The following is an 18,022-nucleotide window of genomic DNA, read 5'->3' as shown; positions in this document are numbered from 1 at the left end:
TGAGCTTTCCTATTGGTATTTATCCTGTGAGCAGAAGGTTAAACAAATATTAGGCTTTGGTGCAATCACAGGGACAGTACTCAGCATCCGGCAAATTTCACTTCTCCCTCCTCTGCAAGTACATTCATCTCTTGAGCTATATTGCTGACAGATTGTACACTGCAGAAACGATGATGGTAGAAGTGCTTAGAAGGGCGAGGACCGTGGTTTGAGGTTCCCCATACTAACGGCTGAACATGTGCGAAGAGTAACTGATTGGTGAGAGGAAGATCTGCCCCTCTCAGAGCTGAGCTATTAAAGGGCTGAGCATCTCTGCGTCTGACAATGTGTGACAGATCAACAAGGAAACAGAATTCTGACTAAATAATTCAAACAGATTATGGAGTGAAGGGGCTTGAGCCTCAGTATCCGAAACCACCACAGTCAGATCGAATCAGACAGCCAGAGAAGCCTCTTGTACTGTGGGCCAGAAGAGTGGAGAATGGCTGGACCAATGGCAGCTCTCCTCATCTTGCCGCTGATGCTACACACTGCCACAGGTAAGAGATGGGAAAGCATCTCTGCTTGGTCAGGCGGACTGTGGGGATAGGTGGGATTCGTGCCCCTGAATATGAGGATATATTCCTGTCACGTGAATGTTCTCATGACATTAGTTACTACCATTCTGGGGCAGGTTTCAGCTGTGAAGAGATGGTCTTATCAGGGGAACGCTTTGTTTAAGATGTACATATTTTTCAGGGGGATATTTAAATTATGCCAGTTTAATTAATGTAATTTCGAGAATTTCACACTATGCCTGTTACACGAAATTCGCAAACTTACACCGTGACAGCAGTCACATAGTGATCCCTCTTTATGCAGCAAAAGTTATACCCCGGAGCGCAGGAACAACCTGGATACCAGAACTCAAGTGCCTGTTGTTGGAGGTAATTCTGTTTTGCTTGCTATGTTTTAGTGCAAACTGTATCCTCATGTTGAGGACACGCTTTGTGTTAAAATGCAGCAATTAATAATGGATTTGCATTTCACGTAATTACAAGTTACCTGATATTTTGCATAGGTGCATTAAGGGATAATTGGACACGGCTAGCTGTGGGTAGAGGGGGGTCATAGTTTGCAGTCACATGCAGATCTCTATGAGGATGCTGATAGGTATGACACCTTCAGTGGCGAGCGCACACCTTTCTTACGCTGCTGTGACCAGTGAGTCATTGCCTGGTCCATAGAGTGGGCAACTTTCCGTTATTACTTTGCATGGGGCTTTGCGCGTGGAGACACACTGCATACATGAAGGCTTGAGAAGGAGTTTGTTGTGGTGTAAGGGGCCTATGAATCGGACAGCACATTTTTGGGTTTAATTCCTTAACTCCATTTATCTAAATCAGGCTCTTTTATATGACATAACTCACCTGGAAATGTAGCGTATAGAGTGTGATTACCGTGTCACTATATATTCGAGTTCCATTCTCTTTACGATCCCTTGAGTAAACTTTGACTTTCTCCTACTGCCAACTCTTGAGATTTAAGTTAACATGCTAAATAACTCTATCTATCGAAATGTAATGAAATTGTATTATACCTAGGAATGCCAATGTTAACAATTTACACCAAGAATGCTGCCCAATAACCAAATACTGCCTTAGGACCCACTGAAAACGTTTAAAGGTTTCACAACCTACTTCTGCCTTTTTCCCCTCGAACTAAAATATTTTCTTGTAAGTGCCAGAAGAATTAGCTTGTCAGGGCCCCTGACATGTGGAGCAGTTCACCGGGGTGGTCAGACATCACAGCTAGAAGTGGTCCAGGGAGTACATTTTAGCCATGGACTGAGGATCCATGCCATCTAATCTTGGGTTCACCACTTTGCCTAGATATGTTGGAAATAAAATCTTAATTATAATCCTGCGTAGGATCTGCAACACACTAACATTTCTCCGAGAAGGGGAGAGCCTGAACCTTATCATAACGCACCTGGAGACATGGATTTGAATCCTAGCCTTTCCATTTGATGACATTGTTTTCTCTTGCCCAATCACTTTTTGAACGTAGTAATCAATTACCATTTTGTCAAGCCAGGGAAATTGTACATCCATTCTAAAAGCTGAGAGTTAGTGTGTGAAAAAACAAACAAACCACAGTGTAGTAGCTCGGGGTAGGCAACCTTCATTCTCATGGTTTATTAGCCAAAATGCAATATGGTGGTAAAGTTATAGTCTTTGGAGCAAGCAGTATTGCAATGCCATCTCAGATCGTGTACTTTTGCAAACCATTTGGTTTGGGGCAAATCTCATGCTCTCTGTCTCTTATCTGACGAGAAGTGGGGGCCTTGAAACAGTCCTAATGGTCTTCATTCACACTTTCAGTGCCCTGTAAATGCAGATGTCCACATTCTGTATCAGCATCTTTAAAGGTGAACACCTCCCTGAAGCTGCATTGTGCAGGGCTCCACCTGTGGGCAGCCCCTCCCTCCAGTAATGCAGTAAAAAATACTAGCCACCTGTAGGTATCTCTTTATTAGCTGAAAGGCTGATAGTAGGACATCCAGACAGGTCACTCAGGGTGTGCTGTCGGGCTGCCCAAATCCTTCCAGTGAGCTTTTGTCTCACTTGTTCTGCTAGGAGCCAGAAAGTGGGACATTTGGCTCCCTGTAGCAGCAACTCAGGGTGGGCCACAGGACTGACAATCCAAAAGGGGGACAAACCTGCAGGAAAAGGGACACTTGGCCACCCTATAATACATAAACTGTCTTTGTTTTCAATTCCCTTGTTTAATACTCTGATTTTATGTGTTCTAAAATTTCATGAGCTAAATGAATGTATGCATGGATTCGTTTGCACCACTGGGACTACTCTTATGTTTAGTGCAAATTCCTCTAGTACTGAAAAACGACCCTAGTTGTAATTTTTCAGGAGTAGACACGCTTACGTGAATGCATGCACAATTTTAACAGGTGGAAAATTCGCCATGCAAAAATGTGACAATAATGTGCATTACCACATTTAACTTTATTTTTGTTTACACCTATACATGTAAAGGGGAAAAAGTACACCCCCATTAAGGACAGAGCTGTTCATTCCTTATTCTTACCCTTACCCTGGAAACCTACTTAATCCTTGTCAATAACAGGAGTATATTTACATGTGCTTTTAAGTTAAAACCTACATGTAAGAGAAATATGAATAATCACAAACTTAAGAGTCTGTGTGAGTTCATCTTCTTCATTTACTTTTAAAATACCCCTCAACCTTTAGATTCTGATTGTGGAACTCTGCCAAACTGCTAAAGTGTCCACATTGGCAAAGATTGGCAATCCTGATTGTGAATTTACTCAAGCAGGTGACTTTCTTTTTATACTCCCTCATAGATCTCAGATGAACAACAAATTGGGTCTCTTACACTCTCCATGCCTCCTTCCATTTTCATGTCTATAAAAAGTGGTTCCACCTTGAACTTGTGGACTTTTTCCTTAACGTGTACTCCTGTAATGCTGCACCTTGTGCTGTGGCCTAACAGGACCCCTCCCTTCCTGGTTGCCCACTGTACAAGCTACAGCTCTGGAAGTCGGACCTAAACCACCTGAGCTGTTTCATTTATTTCCTCTTTGCTTGGCTTGTATACCTTCCCACTACAAACGAATTTGTGTCTAAGCGCTCTAGCAGAATGATGCAGGGCACTTACGAAGACAACGGAGAATAGGAGAGCATAGCTTTGAAATGTTAAACCCTAGCTTTAGGTGGACTGCAATTGAGTTTTGTGCACCTGTAAATGATTTAGAAAAGTTTGACTTCAGCATCCAGTTGATATTTTTAAAATAATTTCCAAGTATTACTGCTCCTTTATATGGTTCGTAGTGTGATCTGCCTGTTCAGGGTTCCCTATTATTTTGGCTCAGTCTTCACCTGGGATAAAAAACATCAATTCAACTGGCACTTACGTCAGCTGCTTGTCACTTCCTCCATTGTCACTGCATAGGTTTTCGCCTTTACTTCGACTCAATATTGCAGAAACAGGGCACTTTTACTATTATAACTTCAGTCTTTCAACTTTGAATCTTAGAGTAACATTGTGCTCCATGTAATGTAAGTAGTGAAGCATTGGATGTGTAAAGTATTGGAAGTCAATGGGGTTGTAGAAGGGCAGTAGTGGACATGTGCCTGTTTCCATTATCTTGACTTTCCTGTAATGCTGAAGTCTTTTTAAGGCGAGGTAAGTTAGCAGACTCAATGTGCAACCACAAGGTGGTACCACAAAATAAGGAAAGGCCCAAAACAGCTGTATTTTTCCTATCTTATAGGTACCATTTCAGGGGCAACATCTTGCCCGGGGCTTCTAACATATTTGCATTGTTCCTACTTCCCACACTTCAGTAAATACAGGTAAAAGGTCTTGGAAATGAGTCTAGCTGAGCTCTGGTTTCCTTTGGAACCAGATATGATTATTAACACATTAAAAAAACACATCTCAACATCTCAAATCAGTGTCACAAGGGCAACCGGAATCCAAGCCACCATATAGAGATCACCTACAACCAGTGTAGTCATTCTTGCTGCACATTTTATGTATGTCTGGTATTCGGGGTGGGGGTGTGGGTCATACAGATCTTTAAATCCTCAACAACCATGTCATCTCTGGGGGTCACTTTGATATGCTGCTCATCTGCAACCACCCATTTAAGTAAATCGCGCTTCCAAGGTCGGATCTCTGGCGCCCGAGGCACCTTCCATCGGACAGCAATTTATCATGTGCCAGAACTACCCCAAGTGCCAGCATCTGCGCTGGCATTTTCGGTACCCTAGTCCACAGGAGCACTCCCAGCAAGCAAAATGTCACTGTTCTCATCAAGATAACTCCAACTACATGCAACAATATAGTGACCACTTTGGTCCAAAAGTCCACGAACTGGGTGCAGGACTAGGTCGTATGCAAAAAGTCTGCTGAAGACTGGTCACAGTTATCACACTTGGCCAGAGCTGCAGGATAAATGTTAATGAGTTTCTTAGTGGTCATATAGGTTTCATGCAGAAAGTTAAACTGAATAAGCTTGAAACAGGTGTTGGGTGTTACCAGTCGGACCTGCAAGCATGCCCTCCGCCACTTTGCATCTGTCAACTTATCTGGGCAATCTGCCTTTCATCTATCTTTGGCACACGTTGTCCCTCCCACGTATCTGCGAGAGGGTCCCCTGGAGGTGTGTAAAGAGTCCTACAGCCTGCCAAACCCACTAGCTATGCCATCAATGCATGCTCCTGTGGCTCCTCCGGGAATGAGGTCTAGAGCCCTAGGGCCATGTGAGTCAGCCTTGCATACTGCAAGAATTGCTCTGGGCCCTCCCCAAACAGCTCCTAAGCCTGCTCAACGGTGAGGAACTGCTTGTTATGGCAGATATCACCTGCATTCATGCAGCCTCCCTCCATCTCACGAAAGACATATATTTTAGGAGGGCGGAAAAAGCCAATAGGCGCATATCTTTGGCATAGGGTGCTCTTCACAAGCCCATGGGTAGCACCCTAGGTCATACTCAGCCTGTTTGTTGCAATAAGTACAGGAGGGAGTTTGAAACAAATTTCCCCATCATGAATATCTCTAGGTGGGTATAGGGGTCGTGTTTGCCTACCAGCAAAGGTTTTTCCCCAAGTCGGTTTCTCACTGAGCCATTGCACCACAGTGCAGTTGCTTGCCCGCATACTATCAGAAGAAATTAGGTAGCCCAATGCTGCCATTTCTCCAAGGAAGTTTCAGTGTGCCCAGTTTTACCCAGCTCTGTCCACCTGCACACACCATTGTCCCCAGCATCTTATCCAACTGCACAAATGTGGAAGGTATCAGATTACATTCTGTAGCACCTATAAGCAGCGTGGCAAAAATACAACTTTAGCTTTAGATCCGTCCCATTGTGGAGGGAGGGAGCATTTTCCAGAAATCAACAGACCAAGTCAGTCTCCCAGGATCCTGCCCTCATTGAGGTCATAATGGGCAACTGGGCATTGATTCTCTCCACTGACCTACATTGAAGCAGAGGACATTTTAGGAGGGAGACACTTAAAATTAAGCCATTTTTGGCTTCTCAAATCGGGAGTCTCCTGCCTGAATTGTATCTTGTGGCATGTATGAGTCTCTGTAGAGCAAGTCTCTTCAGTGCAGTATTAGGATGACCAGACATCCTGGATTAGCCCAGACAGTCCTGGTTTTTCAAGGACTATCTCAGCATCACACTTTTTGCAAAAATAAGTACATGTCCCTGTTTTGAGAGTGGGTCAGGTGAGCACACTCATTGCTGTGAAGGGTGACATTCACACCGGCCCTCTCTTTGCACCAGGGCTGCCTGGTCTCATTCACACAGCACAAAAGGATTATGATTTAATAAGGGCTGAATGAGCCTTCTCAGGTGGTGCTTGTGTGCTTATTTATACACAAACCTCTATTGGATGCAAAAAAATAAAATTATATATATAAATATATATATATATAGAAATATATAGGAGGAGCCAAGTCAACAATTAAAATACATGCACGTGAGAGAATGGTTTCACGGAGAACATTTGAAAAAGGCTTGGTAGCCGAAAGACGTCATGCTGAGTGGAACTGATCCATCTTAGGGAGCGAAATAAATGCAATTTTCAAGCCAGAGGAGTGCTCCGTTTGTGCCTGGTGGAGGGACTTTGTTGTTGGTTCATCTATTCGTGCAGACCACATGCACGCCGGAAGCACCCGTCATTTAAGAGTTCGCAGGCTCGGTTGCCAATTGTTGGAATATAGAGAGAGAGAGAGAGATTGCTGGTGGTCAGTGCATGTCAATGTCTGTGTACTGGTTTTTGTGCTGAAAATCTGGTCACTCCATGCAGCATGCTGGACAAATGTGCACAGGCTCCTAGTCTGAAACAAATCTATTCTCTAGACATTCAGCATTGTATCTCCTACTCTCCTTTAGATTGCATCAGTTGCTTGAGTATTCTCTCCTCAAAGCCATGGAAACAAAGAACCTTAATAGAAAGATGAAGGGTAGGAGGTTGTCCTCTGTGGGCAGTGTCAATCCCCTTGCAATTGTGAATCTTGCAAAAAGACTTGTATGCAAATAGATATGAGTAACCTGAGTGATGGGTGGAATTATAGCATTTGTAAAGCATAGGCCATACACCCACGTCATAATTAGCATTGTAAAACATGTACTCTTAATGTTTGTGAAACACCTCAAACACACAAGAACGATAAACACAAGGGTCATGTTTTTTCTAAGCCTCCAGCCTGGTCTTGCACATACTGGGTTAACAAGAGACTATGGGCCTGATTACGACCTTGACAGAGGGAATTACTCCATCACAAACGTGGGGGAAATTACAAGTTCCATTATATCCTATGGAACTTGTAATACGGTGGATGGAATATCCGTCATATTTGTGACGGAGAAATTTTCTCCCTCAAGTTTCTCACTCAGGCCCTAAGTGTTTGAGAACACAAAGTAGAGAGATCAATGGAAAATTAAAGTGAACCAAGGATGTGTTCTCTAGGAATGCTAATTTGCATTTCGGGAGATTCAGATATTTCAGGGACCCCACAAACTGCTGCCAAAAAGCATAAAGACATAGGAAACTTCATGGGCAAATGAAAAAATGCAAGGATGGCACAGATCAGAGGCTTTCACCCTTACAGCCTGTATGTAATGAAAGCACAACATTTACCATTATAGTAAGGTAACCCTGTTTAAAGTAAACTTACCGGTTGGCAAATTTGGTAAGGAAAAGGTTAGCATTTTTTCTACAGATTGTTAGGCAAAAATGTATCGAATAAGAAACCCAATTTTTGGAATTCATACAGATGGGTCCTGTTTTGACCATGAACCACATCACTTCCCCAATAAATTCAGAAATGGACAATGTTTTTCTTTGGAACTGTTAAGGTCTCCTGGAATAGCCTCAGAGATTTAATATGTAATCATATTTATTAAGTCAAGATTTTGGATTGAACGCTTTTGGAGTTTCTCGAGGTTTCTTGTCTCGGACAAATAAAAATTGAGTTTGGTTGTAATGTCTCCTGCTTATCTCCAAACCACATCTGTGGATCACTTACTAGTCTTCTTGTCTGGGCTTTGGTGCAGCAGTGAGTGATGTGGAGCAGGTTCATCTAGAGATCTCTGAGCTGTGTCTGCAAGGTCCTGAATACTGGTGCCAGAGTGAACAGACAGCCTCATTATGCATGAAAGAAGATTACTGCATGGAGCTCTTACGGAATGCCCCTGCTGAGGTAAGTCTTTAGAAAAATGATTATCTCCCAGAAATTATGCTTGTTTTGTCTTAAAAAGGACGCAGAGAAATGGAACAGGGATCTTTTCTGACATTTAGGTTTGGCCTGGAGAGGGCTTGAGCTATAGGTCAGATTTTGTAAAATAATACAAAATAATTATACACAGCAGTGATCCTCTCATCATGATGACTTACCGTAGAGCACTGTAGGAAAACAGGCACACAGTGGCCTATGCTTCGGGCAGCTGGAATCTGGCACTGGCAAAGGTAACCTCATCCAGCTTAGGCAGCACCATCATAACCATAATTGCAAAAAACTCTTCTTTGCAGCAGTCCAGGAACTGGCAGCAGAAAACCACACTAAACCCTGAGAATTAAAACACACATTTGCACACAATCAGCACATTAACCACATCCACACAACTCAATGAGACAGAGTCCTCCGGAACTTGGATATTAATATTCTTAAAATCCAATAGTGATGAAATTGTTGTGGATGGAACTTTGTCGTGAGCTCCACTTCTCAGTGAAAGGGGGGAGGGGCGGAGGTACCCCGGTGGAGCTCCTAAGCCACAAGAGGAATAATACATAGCATATGCTCTTCACAGAAACTGAGCATAGATAGGCGTATTTTTTGCCTCAACACTACAAGTTGCTCTCATATAGATACGAAATGTTAGGAGTGAAACAGCCCTGAGAATAACTCTCATCTACATGGGGAATATTGTATATGGATATGGATTACTATTCTGCCCCCCGGAGACAATAGAAACACACAGTTGGAGAGATTTCACAATACAAGGTAATTTATAATGCACTATTCAAACAAAACTGTTATGTATCAGAATGACAGTAATTATCACGATAATTTCAGGAGTCATAATACGAAATAGGATGAATATGAGAAATACTTCAAACATTGAGCATTCATGCTATCTTCATTAGATTAGTCTAGTCCCCTACCTCATATTTACATATATATTATCAGGGTTATGGTTATTCCACTGGCTGAATGATTATTAGAATCCCATTACTATTTTTTAAGTCCTGAAAGTATCCCCTCGTACCTCAGAAAGCCATTGAGTCTGCAGCTGGACAGCAGTATTTCGGCATCAGCTATGAAAATAATGCCTGAAAATAAAATGGTGATCTTGCACACAGTTAACATTACCATTCAGAAACAAATTTTCTAGACTTCTAGCCTGACGCACAGACAGTAAGGAGTCACTGCTCTCATGTTGGCATACAATCAAACTTGACTTTTATGTAACATGTACCTATTGCCAGGAACGCCCTTCCACACATGAGAAATCAATGTAACATTAAATGGCATTTTAGCAAGTGCTACAGGGCTGCATTCCACTCTCCTGCACATTTCCAGCACCATGGTCCTACTCAGGAGCATAACCAACTTCTACGCATGACTGTTTCACCTGATGTCTTAGACTAAGGGCCTGATTTAGATCTTGGCGGAGAGGAACACTGTCACAAACAAGCTGGATATCCCGTCTGCTGTATTATGATCTCATTATATCCTATGGAGATCGTAATACGGTGGATGGGATATCCATCACATTTGAGACAAAGTATTCAATCTGCTGAGATCTAAATCAGGTCCTAAGCTTTCTCTTCATTACTTCCAAAATGTCAGGCGGCCTAACTGCAGAACATCCAATAGCCATATGAGTTTCAATGTAACCTGAGCCGTGTCATTTTCTGTTAAATTCAACATTGTTGAAAACAAAAAAGAAACAACTTCTTATTAAACCCGCTCAAGTCCCTACCCATTTAACTCTTGGGTTGTGCAATCACTTGCAAAACAAGTGGCTGAGTGACACACTGCAAGGCCCCTGTTTAGATGTAAATGGTACCCACTGTCATAAACTCACTTTATTATTATTGTTTTATAGAAGAACAATTTAGAAACATCTTATTATTACAGAAAAACAACTTATTAGACCAGTTACTCAGATGTTCTTCTTTGTAGTGTCCACAATATGACCCAACAGGTTATTAATTTAGAGAGCAAGCCTAATTTTGTCTTCTTCATTCTAGCTCTGTCCCTCTTGTCCACCTGCCAGCTTCTAATTCTTAGTCATTATCCTGAGGACTGAGACTGGCTGATTTTAGATTTTATGACTGTCGTTCTCCTAGCAAATGGAAGGATTTCTCCCACATTTAGGGGCATATTTATACTTTTTGATGCAAAACTGCACTAACGCAGTTTTGCATCAAAAAGTTTAGCACCGGCTTGCACCATTCCTGAGCACCAGCGGGTGCCATATTTATGGAATGGCGCAACCCGGTGCAAAGGGTGGGCTAGCGTAAAAAAAAAAAATTACGTTAGCTGGGTGGGGGTGGCAGTATGGGAGAAGGGGGTTTTGCACCAAAAAATGATGTTAGGCTGGTTAGAAGAAAAGAAAATGCCTCTAACCAGCCTAGTGTCATTTTCTGACAAAAAAACACCCATACCACATGACTCCTGTCTTAGAAAAGACAGGAGTCATGCCCACCACCCCAATGGCTAGCACAGGGGGCCTCAAGTTGGGCCCCTGATGGCACTTTAATTTAAAAATAATTTTGTTTACCTATACTTACCTGGGATGAGGTTCCCCATCCTCCGGTGTCCCTCTGGTGTGGGTGGGGGTGTTCCTGGGGCTTGAGGAGGGCACCTGTTGACCCATTCCATGGTGTTTAACCATGGAAATGGGTACACAGGTCCCCTAACACCTGGTTTGACCCAGGCATTAAATAATGGTGCAGAGCAAGCTTTGCACCATTATTTAGCCCCTCCTCCCACCCATGCGTCATTTTAGCACGGGGGATAAATATGGGGCTATTGGGTTAGCACCATTTTTAGATGGGAACTCTTACCTTGCATCTCATTGATGCAAGGTAGGTTCACGCATCTAAAAAAAGGTGCAAACTCCAATATTTTGAAGTTTGATGGTCTAAAGTCAAAATTTAAATATGGAGTTCGTTTTGCGCTAAATTTGCGTTAAGAAAATGACGCAAATTCATCGCAAAGCAGGTATTAATATGAGCCATAGTGCAACTTTGAAATTTGTGACGTGGCATGTGTACTGCATGTGGTCTTAGATGGACAAATATTTCATATATCAAAGCCCGAAATGAGCTCTGAAGCTTGTGGCAGGCTTCTTGTTGGTGACAGTACAGAATGGGTACTTCCTGACAAGCTGCTTTGATTAAGTGCATTAACATTGCTATATTGATTACAACTCATTTCAGCAAACGTTAATACTAATTGATAATTCAATTATAATAATACTTTTTTTAAAGACATCCTTTATTAGGTGTTCACTTTGTTTTTTACACTAACCAGTAAATAACAACGGTCGCCATTAACAACGTCACTTGGAGAAGTAGCATGAAAATTATACTTAATTTTAACAAAAATGACAAATATATTTTCAAATTAAAAATGTGTAAAACTAAAAAGAGATTAAGAGTTATCAAGCAAAAAAAACAAGTACCTTTGTTGTTGTTGTTTATTTGATATCACTCAGGACCCTTGGGTTAGTCACTGTTACCCATCTATAGTTCTACTGTATATGTAACATTCGGCATTCTATTTAGGATTGCAATGAGTTATTGACTCCAAATTAAAATGTAGGTAAATAAAACAATTTTTACTGTTCCCTGCCCAGCTTCAAACTTCCCTTTCCCATGAGTTTTTAACTGTTTGTATCTTGTTTTTTTGTGGGGCACTCATGGAGTTTGGTGTTGCTCCTTTCATCTCCACTTTGCACCTCTTTCATCTGCTTAATTGTTTTAATTTACTCACCATTTCACTGAAACTCCCTTTTCTGGGCTCCTGAGCAGTGGACATTGAAACACACCACAGCAATGCTGAGTACCTTGCATAGGACCCCTGTATTTTATTTGTTTTTGTGCAATTGGTGTTACAATACATATTATTTTATGGATTACAATAGGTTTGTCATTTGTTTGTATACCTAACCTGGGATTTCGCACTGTGTCGTTTTTCCCTGTACTTGGTTATTTTTCATGAAAATGGTTTATCTATGGAAATTGTCTTGTAAGAAAATAAGTTATTAGTTGAGGAGGATGTGAGTAGCTCCCAAGTGAAACGTCCCAAACTCCAGTCAGGTCAAACACACAGTTTCAATACTTAAATGGTATCCTCAACCATTGTAGCTGTGACAGAGAACAAACAGGCTTAACTCTGAAAACTGTGCAAGAATTTTGCAACTCTAAGCCAGTCAAAAAGTCTAAACACCACACATTGCAAATCTCACAACCAATTTCTGATGATTACAAAAAATTAAATAAATACATAAAAACCACTAAAATACTCTTTGGGGGCAGGATATATGAATTTAAAAATATTTTTTAAGACTAAAAGCACAAAAATGTAAAGTGGCCATCATAACTCACTGTTCCCAGTTGACTGGGACCCAGGAGCCCTCAGGCTGACTCTGATGGAGCCAATCAGGTCAGCCGGCTCAAAGTTTTTACCTTATAACTTGTCCAGTTTTACCATGTTTTAAGTGTTAGAGCAGATACTCTGGAGAATGAACAGCAGTTCCTTATTGGACAGAGTTAATGTTGTGTGAGCCAAAAAGCCAAGATCATCAGTCCTCAAAACATAGAGGTGACCACACAAAAAGTGGCATGATCTCACACATTTGTATTTTATGGACTTGGTTTTCCAGGCCTTAGCATTTCTCCAAAATGGAATGTAACCATCCAAGAATTATTGAAGTGGTATTTTCCATTTCAGAGTTTCGTCTCTTTGCGGTAGTTCTGTGAGGTAATTCTGCTTATAGCGACAATCAACCTTGTGGCAGCGTTTTTATGACCTTTTATCTTACTTGTTTCATATATAAAAGAGACCAATTGTACAGACAGGTTCAGCCCTGCCACGAAGCTGCAAGGTCACACACACTCTGGAAGAATCAATCAACACAAATTTGTACAGCGCAGCTAATCACCAGTGAGAGTATCCAGGTGCTGTGTTCTTGCTGCTGTCAGTCGGAAAACCAGGTTTTGAGCTCCTTTCTGAACTCAGGGGAAAAAGGATGCTGTTCAGAGGTGCAGGCGAAGGTTGTTCGAGGATATGGCAGTGAGGTAGCAGAAGGAATGTCTTCCACTGTGGCTCTGGCAGATGAGGGAGTGTGAGTGTGAGTGAGGGTGAGGGAGGAGGAGTGAGGTGTCTGGAGGGTTGATGGAATTTCAGGTGGTGGCTAATGTATGCTCGTCCTTGGTCATGTCTGTGTATCAGCATCTTGAATTGACATCTTTTATGGATGGGGAGCCAGTGGAGGTTCCTGAGGTGGAGTGTGATGTGGGTTCATCTTTAGAGGTCGAGGATGAGCCTGGCAGCTGAGTTCTGTATCGTCTGGAGTTTCTTTAGGAGTTGGTTGGTGAGTCCTGCATAGAGTGCATTGCTGTAGCCCAGCCGGCGGATGACTAGGGCTTGAGTGACAGCTTTACTGGTGTTGATGTAGGGGCCATGGGTTCTGACAATGTTGGCCAGAGGCATCATGTATGTTTTGAACAGGGTGTGGCTGAGGGCTGTGCCTTGAGGAACATCACAGATGATGCTCTTGGATTCTGAAGTGAAGGACGGTAGGTGGATTTTCTTGGTTTGACCTTTGAGGAAGGATGTGATCCATTTCAGGGCATCTCCCTGGATCCCGATGTGGCGGAGTCTCCTGATAAGGGTGTGGTGGTATACAGTGTTGAGCGCAGCTGAGAAGTCGAGGGATCAGAGCAGCGGTCTCTCCCAGGTCGAGGAGGATACTGATGTCACTGGTGGCAGAGATCAAGGCAGTCTCAAAGCTGTGGTTGGCACATAAGCCGGTTTGGGAGGTGTCCAGCATGTTGTTACTCTCCGTGTCCAGTGAGTTGATGATTGATGGCTTTCTTGAGGACTTTCCCAGGGAAGGGGAGAAGAGAGATGGGGCTTTAGTTTGCTGGGGTCGAAGGAGGGTTTTTTTGTGGAGAGGGTCTGACTTCTGGTGTTTCCATTGGTCAGGGAAGGTGTCTGTGTGATGGATATGTTGAGAATGGAGGTGAGTTTGCCGCTGATTTCCTTGCTCCCAATGTTCAAGAGGTGGTGGGGCAGGGGTCTGTGGGTGCTCTAGAGTAGATGGAGTTCATCAAGGCTGGGTTGTGTGTGGTGAACTGTTGCCATGTGGTGAGCGGATGGATGTGAGTGGAGTCCATTCGAGTGAGGTGGCTGTCAAGGTTGGCGTTTTGGGGTTCAAAGTTTTTGTAAATGGTGGCTATCTTGTTGTGGAAGTAGTCCCCCAGGTGTTGCAGAGTTCCTAGGAAGGCAAGATTGTGTTTTTGGAGGCTGATGGGCAGGACAACTCTCTGACGATGTTGAAGAGTTCCGAGCTGGGTTCGATACGATCCACCAGGGCACATCTTTTTGTGTTTTTCAGGCATTGATGGTATTTGTTGAGTGCTGACTTGAAGGCGGCTTAGTCTGGGAGAGCTTTGCTGGTGTGGTATCATCTTTCTTGGCATTTGCAGCTGTGTTTCATGGTCCTGAGTTCTGGTATACCAGCTGGCTTGTTTGGTGGATTTTCTGGTCTTTGTGAGCTTGATAGGGGTAACTGTCTGCACAGCTAGTGATCCAGGCAAAGAAGTCCTTGAGGACCTATTCCAGGTTGGTTGCTGGATCGGAATGGGTGTTGTTGAAGGTATCCATCCATTGGGTCTCTCTCACTCTGTTTCAGCTGTGGGGGGAGGAGCTGGGGCGCTTGGTGGTGGTGTAAGGGGATCCTGCGAAGGTGAAGTGGATGGTGGCGTGTTCAGTCTAGATGAGTTTGGTGACATGACTGTACTTGACTCTGTTGCTAGCAGTGAAGATTGGGTCATGCCTGTGTCCTGTGCTGTATGGAGTTTGTGACCAGTTGAGTGAGGCCGATGTTGCTCATGCTTTCCAGAAGATTGACAATGTTTGTATCTTTGAAGTCATTGTGGTGGAAGTTGAGGTCACCGAGGACGATGTAGTGTTTGGAGTTGATGGCGAGTGGGGTGATGGATTTGGGAATGGCATTGTAGAAGCTGGGGCCTGACCCAGGGGTTCTGTAGGTGAGAAAGCATCTCTAGATGAATTATGGGACAGTGAAAACACTATTTTGAGGTGTTTATTAGATATTTCCACCACAATATTTCTCTCTTTTCTCCAAATCACCTAGCCACATAGAAGTGCTGTCTGGCATGGGTTTCAATTGGCTTTTCCACTGCTTTGTCAGTATTTCAGAGGTACCCACCTGACTTGTGACTGACTCTATCCCCGCCCGTACAGTCTCCAAAAAATACAGCCTTGGGATGCCACTGCCTCTTCTCTCTCCTACCAGCCTATTAAAGCCACTGGCATGACATATGCCCGACTTGATCCCAGTCCTGGAGGTCTCCGATTGACACCAGCGTGACATGATATAACTGATTATGTCCTAAAAAAACGCGGTTTTGAACCACCAGCTCAGCTACACATGACTGTTCCTGCTTGCCCAGCCTTTGAGAGACGCCCCATGGTCATGTGACTGACTCTACTCTACCCCAGGCCTAAAGGGCTTTCAGAAGCAGCATCCTAAGGGCACATCTCCCAGTTTTACTGTAGGCTGGTTCGCCTGGTGGGTTGTGAAATGAACCCCCCTCCCCCTCAGTATTGGGTATGTAGAATGAACTCTTTCTCACTTTTATCATTATTTCTTTTTGCCCCAGACGCTGATTGGCTCTGGCGCTGGAGAGTCTGCTGGAAGTCTGAAGAATCCCTTTGGGGAGAACATGGAGTGGAGGAGGAAAGACCGATTTATAAAGCTGCGTGGTCGCTGGTGGCTCCTGTGCAAGGCCTGCAAATTCATATTCGGTTTTTTGAAAAGGAATGTAGTTGATGATCAGAGCGATGTGAGTATTACAGCGTGAGGCTGTGTGTGAAGTTCCCTCAAAAATCGCTCTGTTGGAGTGGCAGAAGGTATTTAATTACCCGAGTCATGTAGTCCAGGGGATGACTAGTTTTGTATTCGTGCAGCAGTCGTGAAAGGATTTTTGGGGGCTTTAGAAAGACACATTTCAACAGTTTTTGTGAGGGCCGCAAAATATGACTTTCCCAGGGGCTCAAAAATCGTTAAAACAGCACAGTGTGTGTGTGTCCAGCTCTCAAGGTGACTGGCGCAATATTTGTGATCCGATCCTGTCAGCCATACAGCACTATAGGCCTCGGGGCACAGGTTCTGTACCCTAACCCCTGGGTTCATACAATCTAAGAAGACAGGCTCCGCTCACCTGCATCAATTCCAGGAGCAGTCCAGTACTAGAGGTGACTGGATTTCTATCCCAGCGCCAGTCTCTTGAGCCATCCAACCCAGTGTCTGTCTCCCTTCGCTCAACCGTAGACCCCCTCGCCTCAGTGTGCAATAAATAACATTTATATTTCACAAACAAACACATGCATGTGATTAAACCCATATTTTTGTTCACTCTCTCGCATCTGCTGCAGGGTCAGATCAGAGGTGCACTGAGCACCGTGTGCCTAAAGACATTTTTTCTAAGGTGGCCCTGCCAATGGGCGATTGGGAAATTCAGGGATGCGATTATGCACGCTTTCGAGGAGCACCTGAACCCGACAAAGTTCTGTGTCAACGTTAAACTGTGCAGCAACCGAGGTGAGGATCATTCAGGAGCCTTGGAAGTGATTCTCCTTCAGGAGTCACAGGTGGTTTACATGAAACATTGACCAGTTCTGTAGTGCTACAAGCTGATGTCTCTGAAGCAACAGGTGCCTATGTTCTTCTGCTCAGTTTATAGGCATGTTAAAAACAACTTAAGGATGATGACAACAGTAGGCGTAGTGTGTACAAATATCTACTCAGTTGTATTAACTGCAAAACCTCTGGGTTCTGATGAACTAAACAAACCACTCTACCTTCGGACATGATTTATGCAGGGTTTTAAGTGGGATTTAAAAAGGCTGTCTCTATATGCATGGCTTATACATGTAAAGTAAAGTTCTATGATTCTCATAGTGTGCCTCTCTGAGCTTTCTGTTATTGCATCCAGATATATCACAAAGACTGACATACACCTAAAACCTGCTAGGGCCATTGGCTTTGTCAATGGTTGACAACTATAAATTAAATGAGCAACACAATGATTTTGTTTTAAATAATTGATACTTGAAATGTTACAATTCTGTAATTGTGAGTGTGAATTAAACATTACTGAGGCCTTTGGAAGGGGTAGTGGTCTTCGGACTGTATAAGTCACTCCTATTATGTTCACTCATGTTAGACATGTACGCCATATTTGTCTCCACATTTCGTCCATCCGCATATCTTTCACCTTGTCTCTTTCTTCTCTTCTGAATGCACTTTCTCACATCTCCTTCAATTCACCACTCTCCAAACACAAAGTGCACACCCACTCACCTGTTAGCATTACATTTTCTTTTATTTTCACTTAGTCAATATTTTGACAGCTGTGTATCTCCTTCACACACGCATGCACAATATTACAATTGCAACTGAAATATGTGACCATTTCTCTATGCATGCTGCAGAGGCCAAGAATTACATTATCATGTATTCCAAACACCTTTATGACCCACTGACAGGCGCAGGGAGAAACTCTCACTGCATTAAGCCTCAAATCATGAGCTCTCAAACAAGGCCCATTATATACACCTAGATGTAGCTCAGTTCAAAGAGTAATATACTACACAAAAAAATAAACAGGACTAAATCACTGACAAATATTACTCCATCATTTTTACCTTTCATTGTTCA

The 18,022-nt window shown here is 43.1% G+C and overlaps 1 protein-coding gene across 2 annotated transcripts in view; it reads left to right on the top strand.

The window, feature by feature from the left end:
• Nucleotides 1-338: 338 nt before the first annotated feature.
• Nucleotides 339-18,022, top strand: part of LOC138266670 (pulmonary surfactant-associated protein B-like) — a 51,353-nt gene continuing 33,669 nt past the window's right edge. For both annotated transcript variants that reach the window (XM_069215475.1, XM_069215474.1), the window contains exons 1-4: nucleotides 339-539; nucleotides 8,093-8,238; nucleotides 15,963-16,145; nucleotides 16,738-16,903. In XM_069215475.1, the coding sequence (XP_069071576.1) occupies nucleotides 482-539; nucleotides 8,093-8,238; nucleotides 15,963-16,145; nucleotides 16,738-16,903 (553 nt within the window). In that variant the 5' untranslated portion in view covers nucleotides 339-481. The remainder of the gene's footprint in view (nucleotides 540-8,092; nucleotides 8,239-15,962; nucleotides 16,146-16,737; nucleotides 16,904-18,022) is intronic.

Source organism: Pleurodeles waltl, chromosome 11 (assembly GCF_031143425.1).
Source record: "Pleurodeles waltl isolate 20211129_DDA chromosome 11, aPleWal1.hap1.20221129, whole genome shotgun sequence".
In the NCBI taxonomy this organism is placed as follows: Eukaryota; Metazoa; Chordata; class Amphibia; order Caudata; family Salamandridae; genus Pleurodeles; species Pleurodeles waltl.
This window is presented reverse-complemented; position numbering and strand designations above follow the sequence as displayed.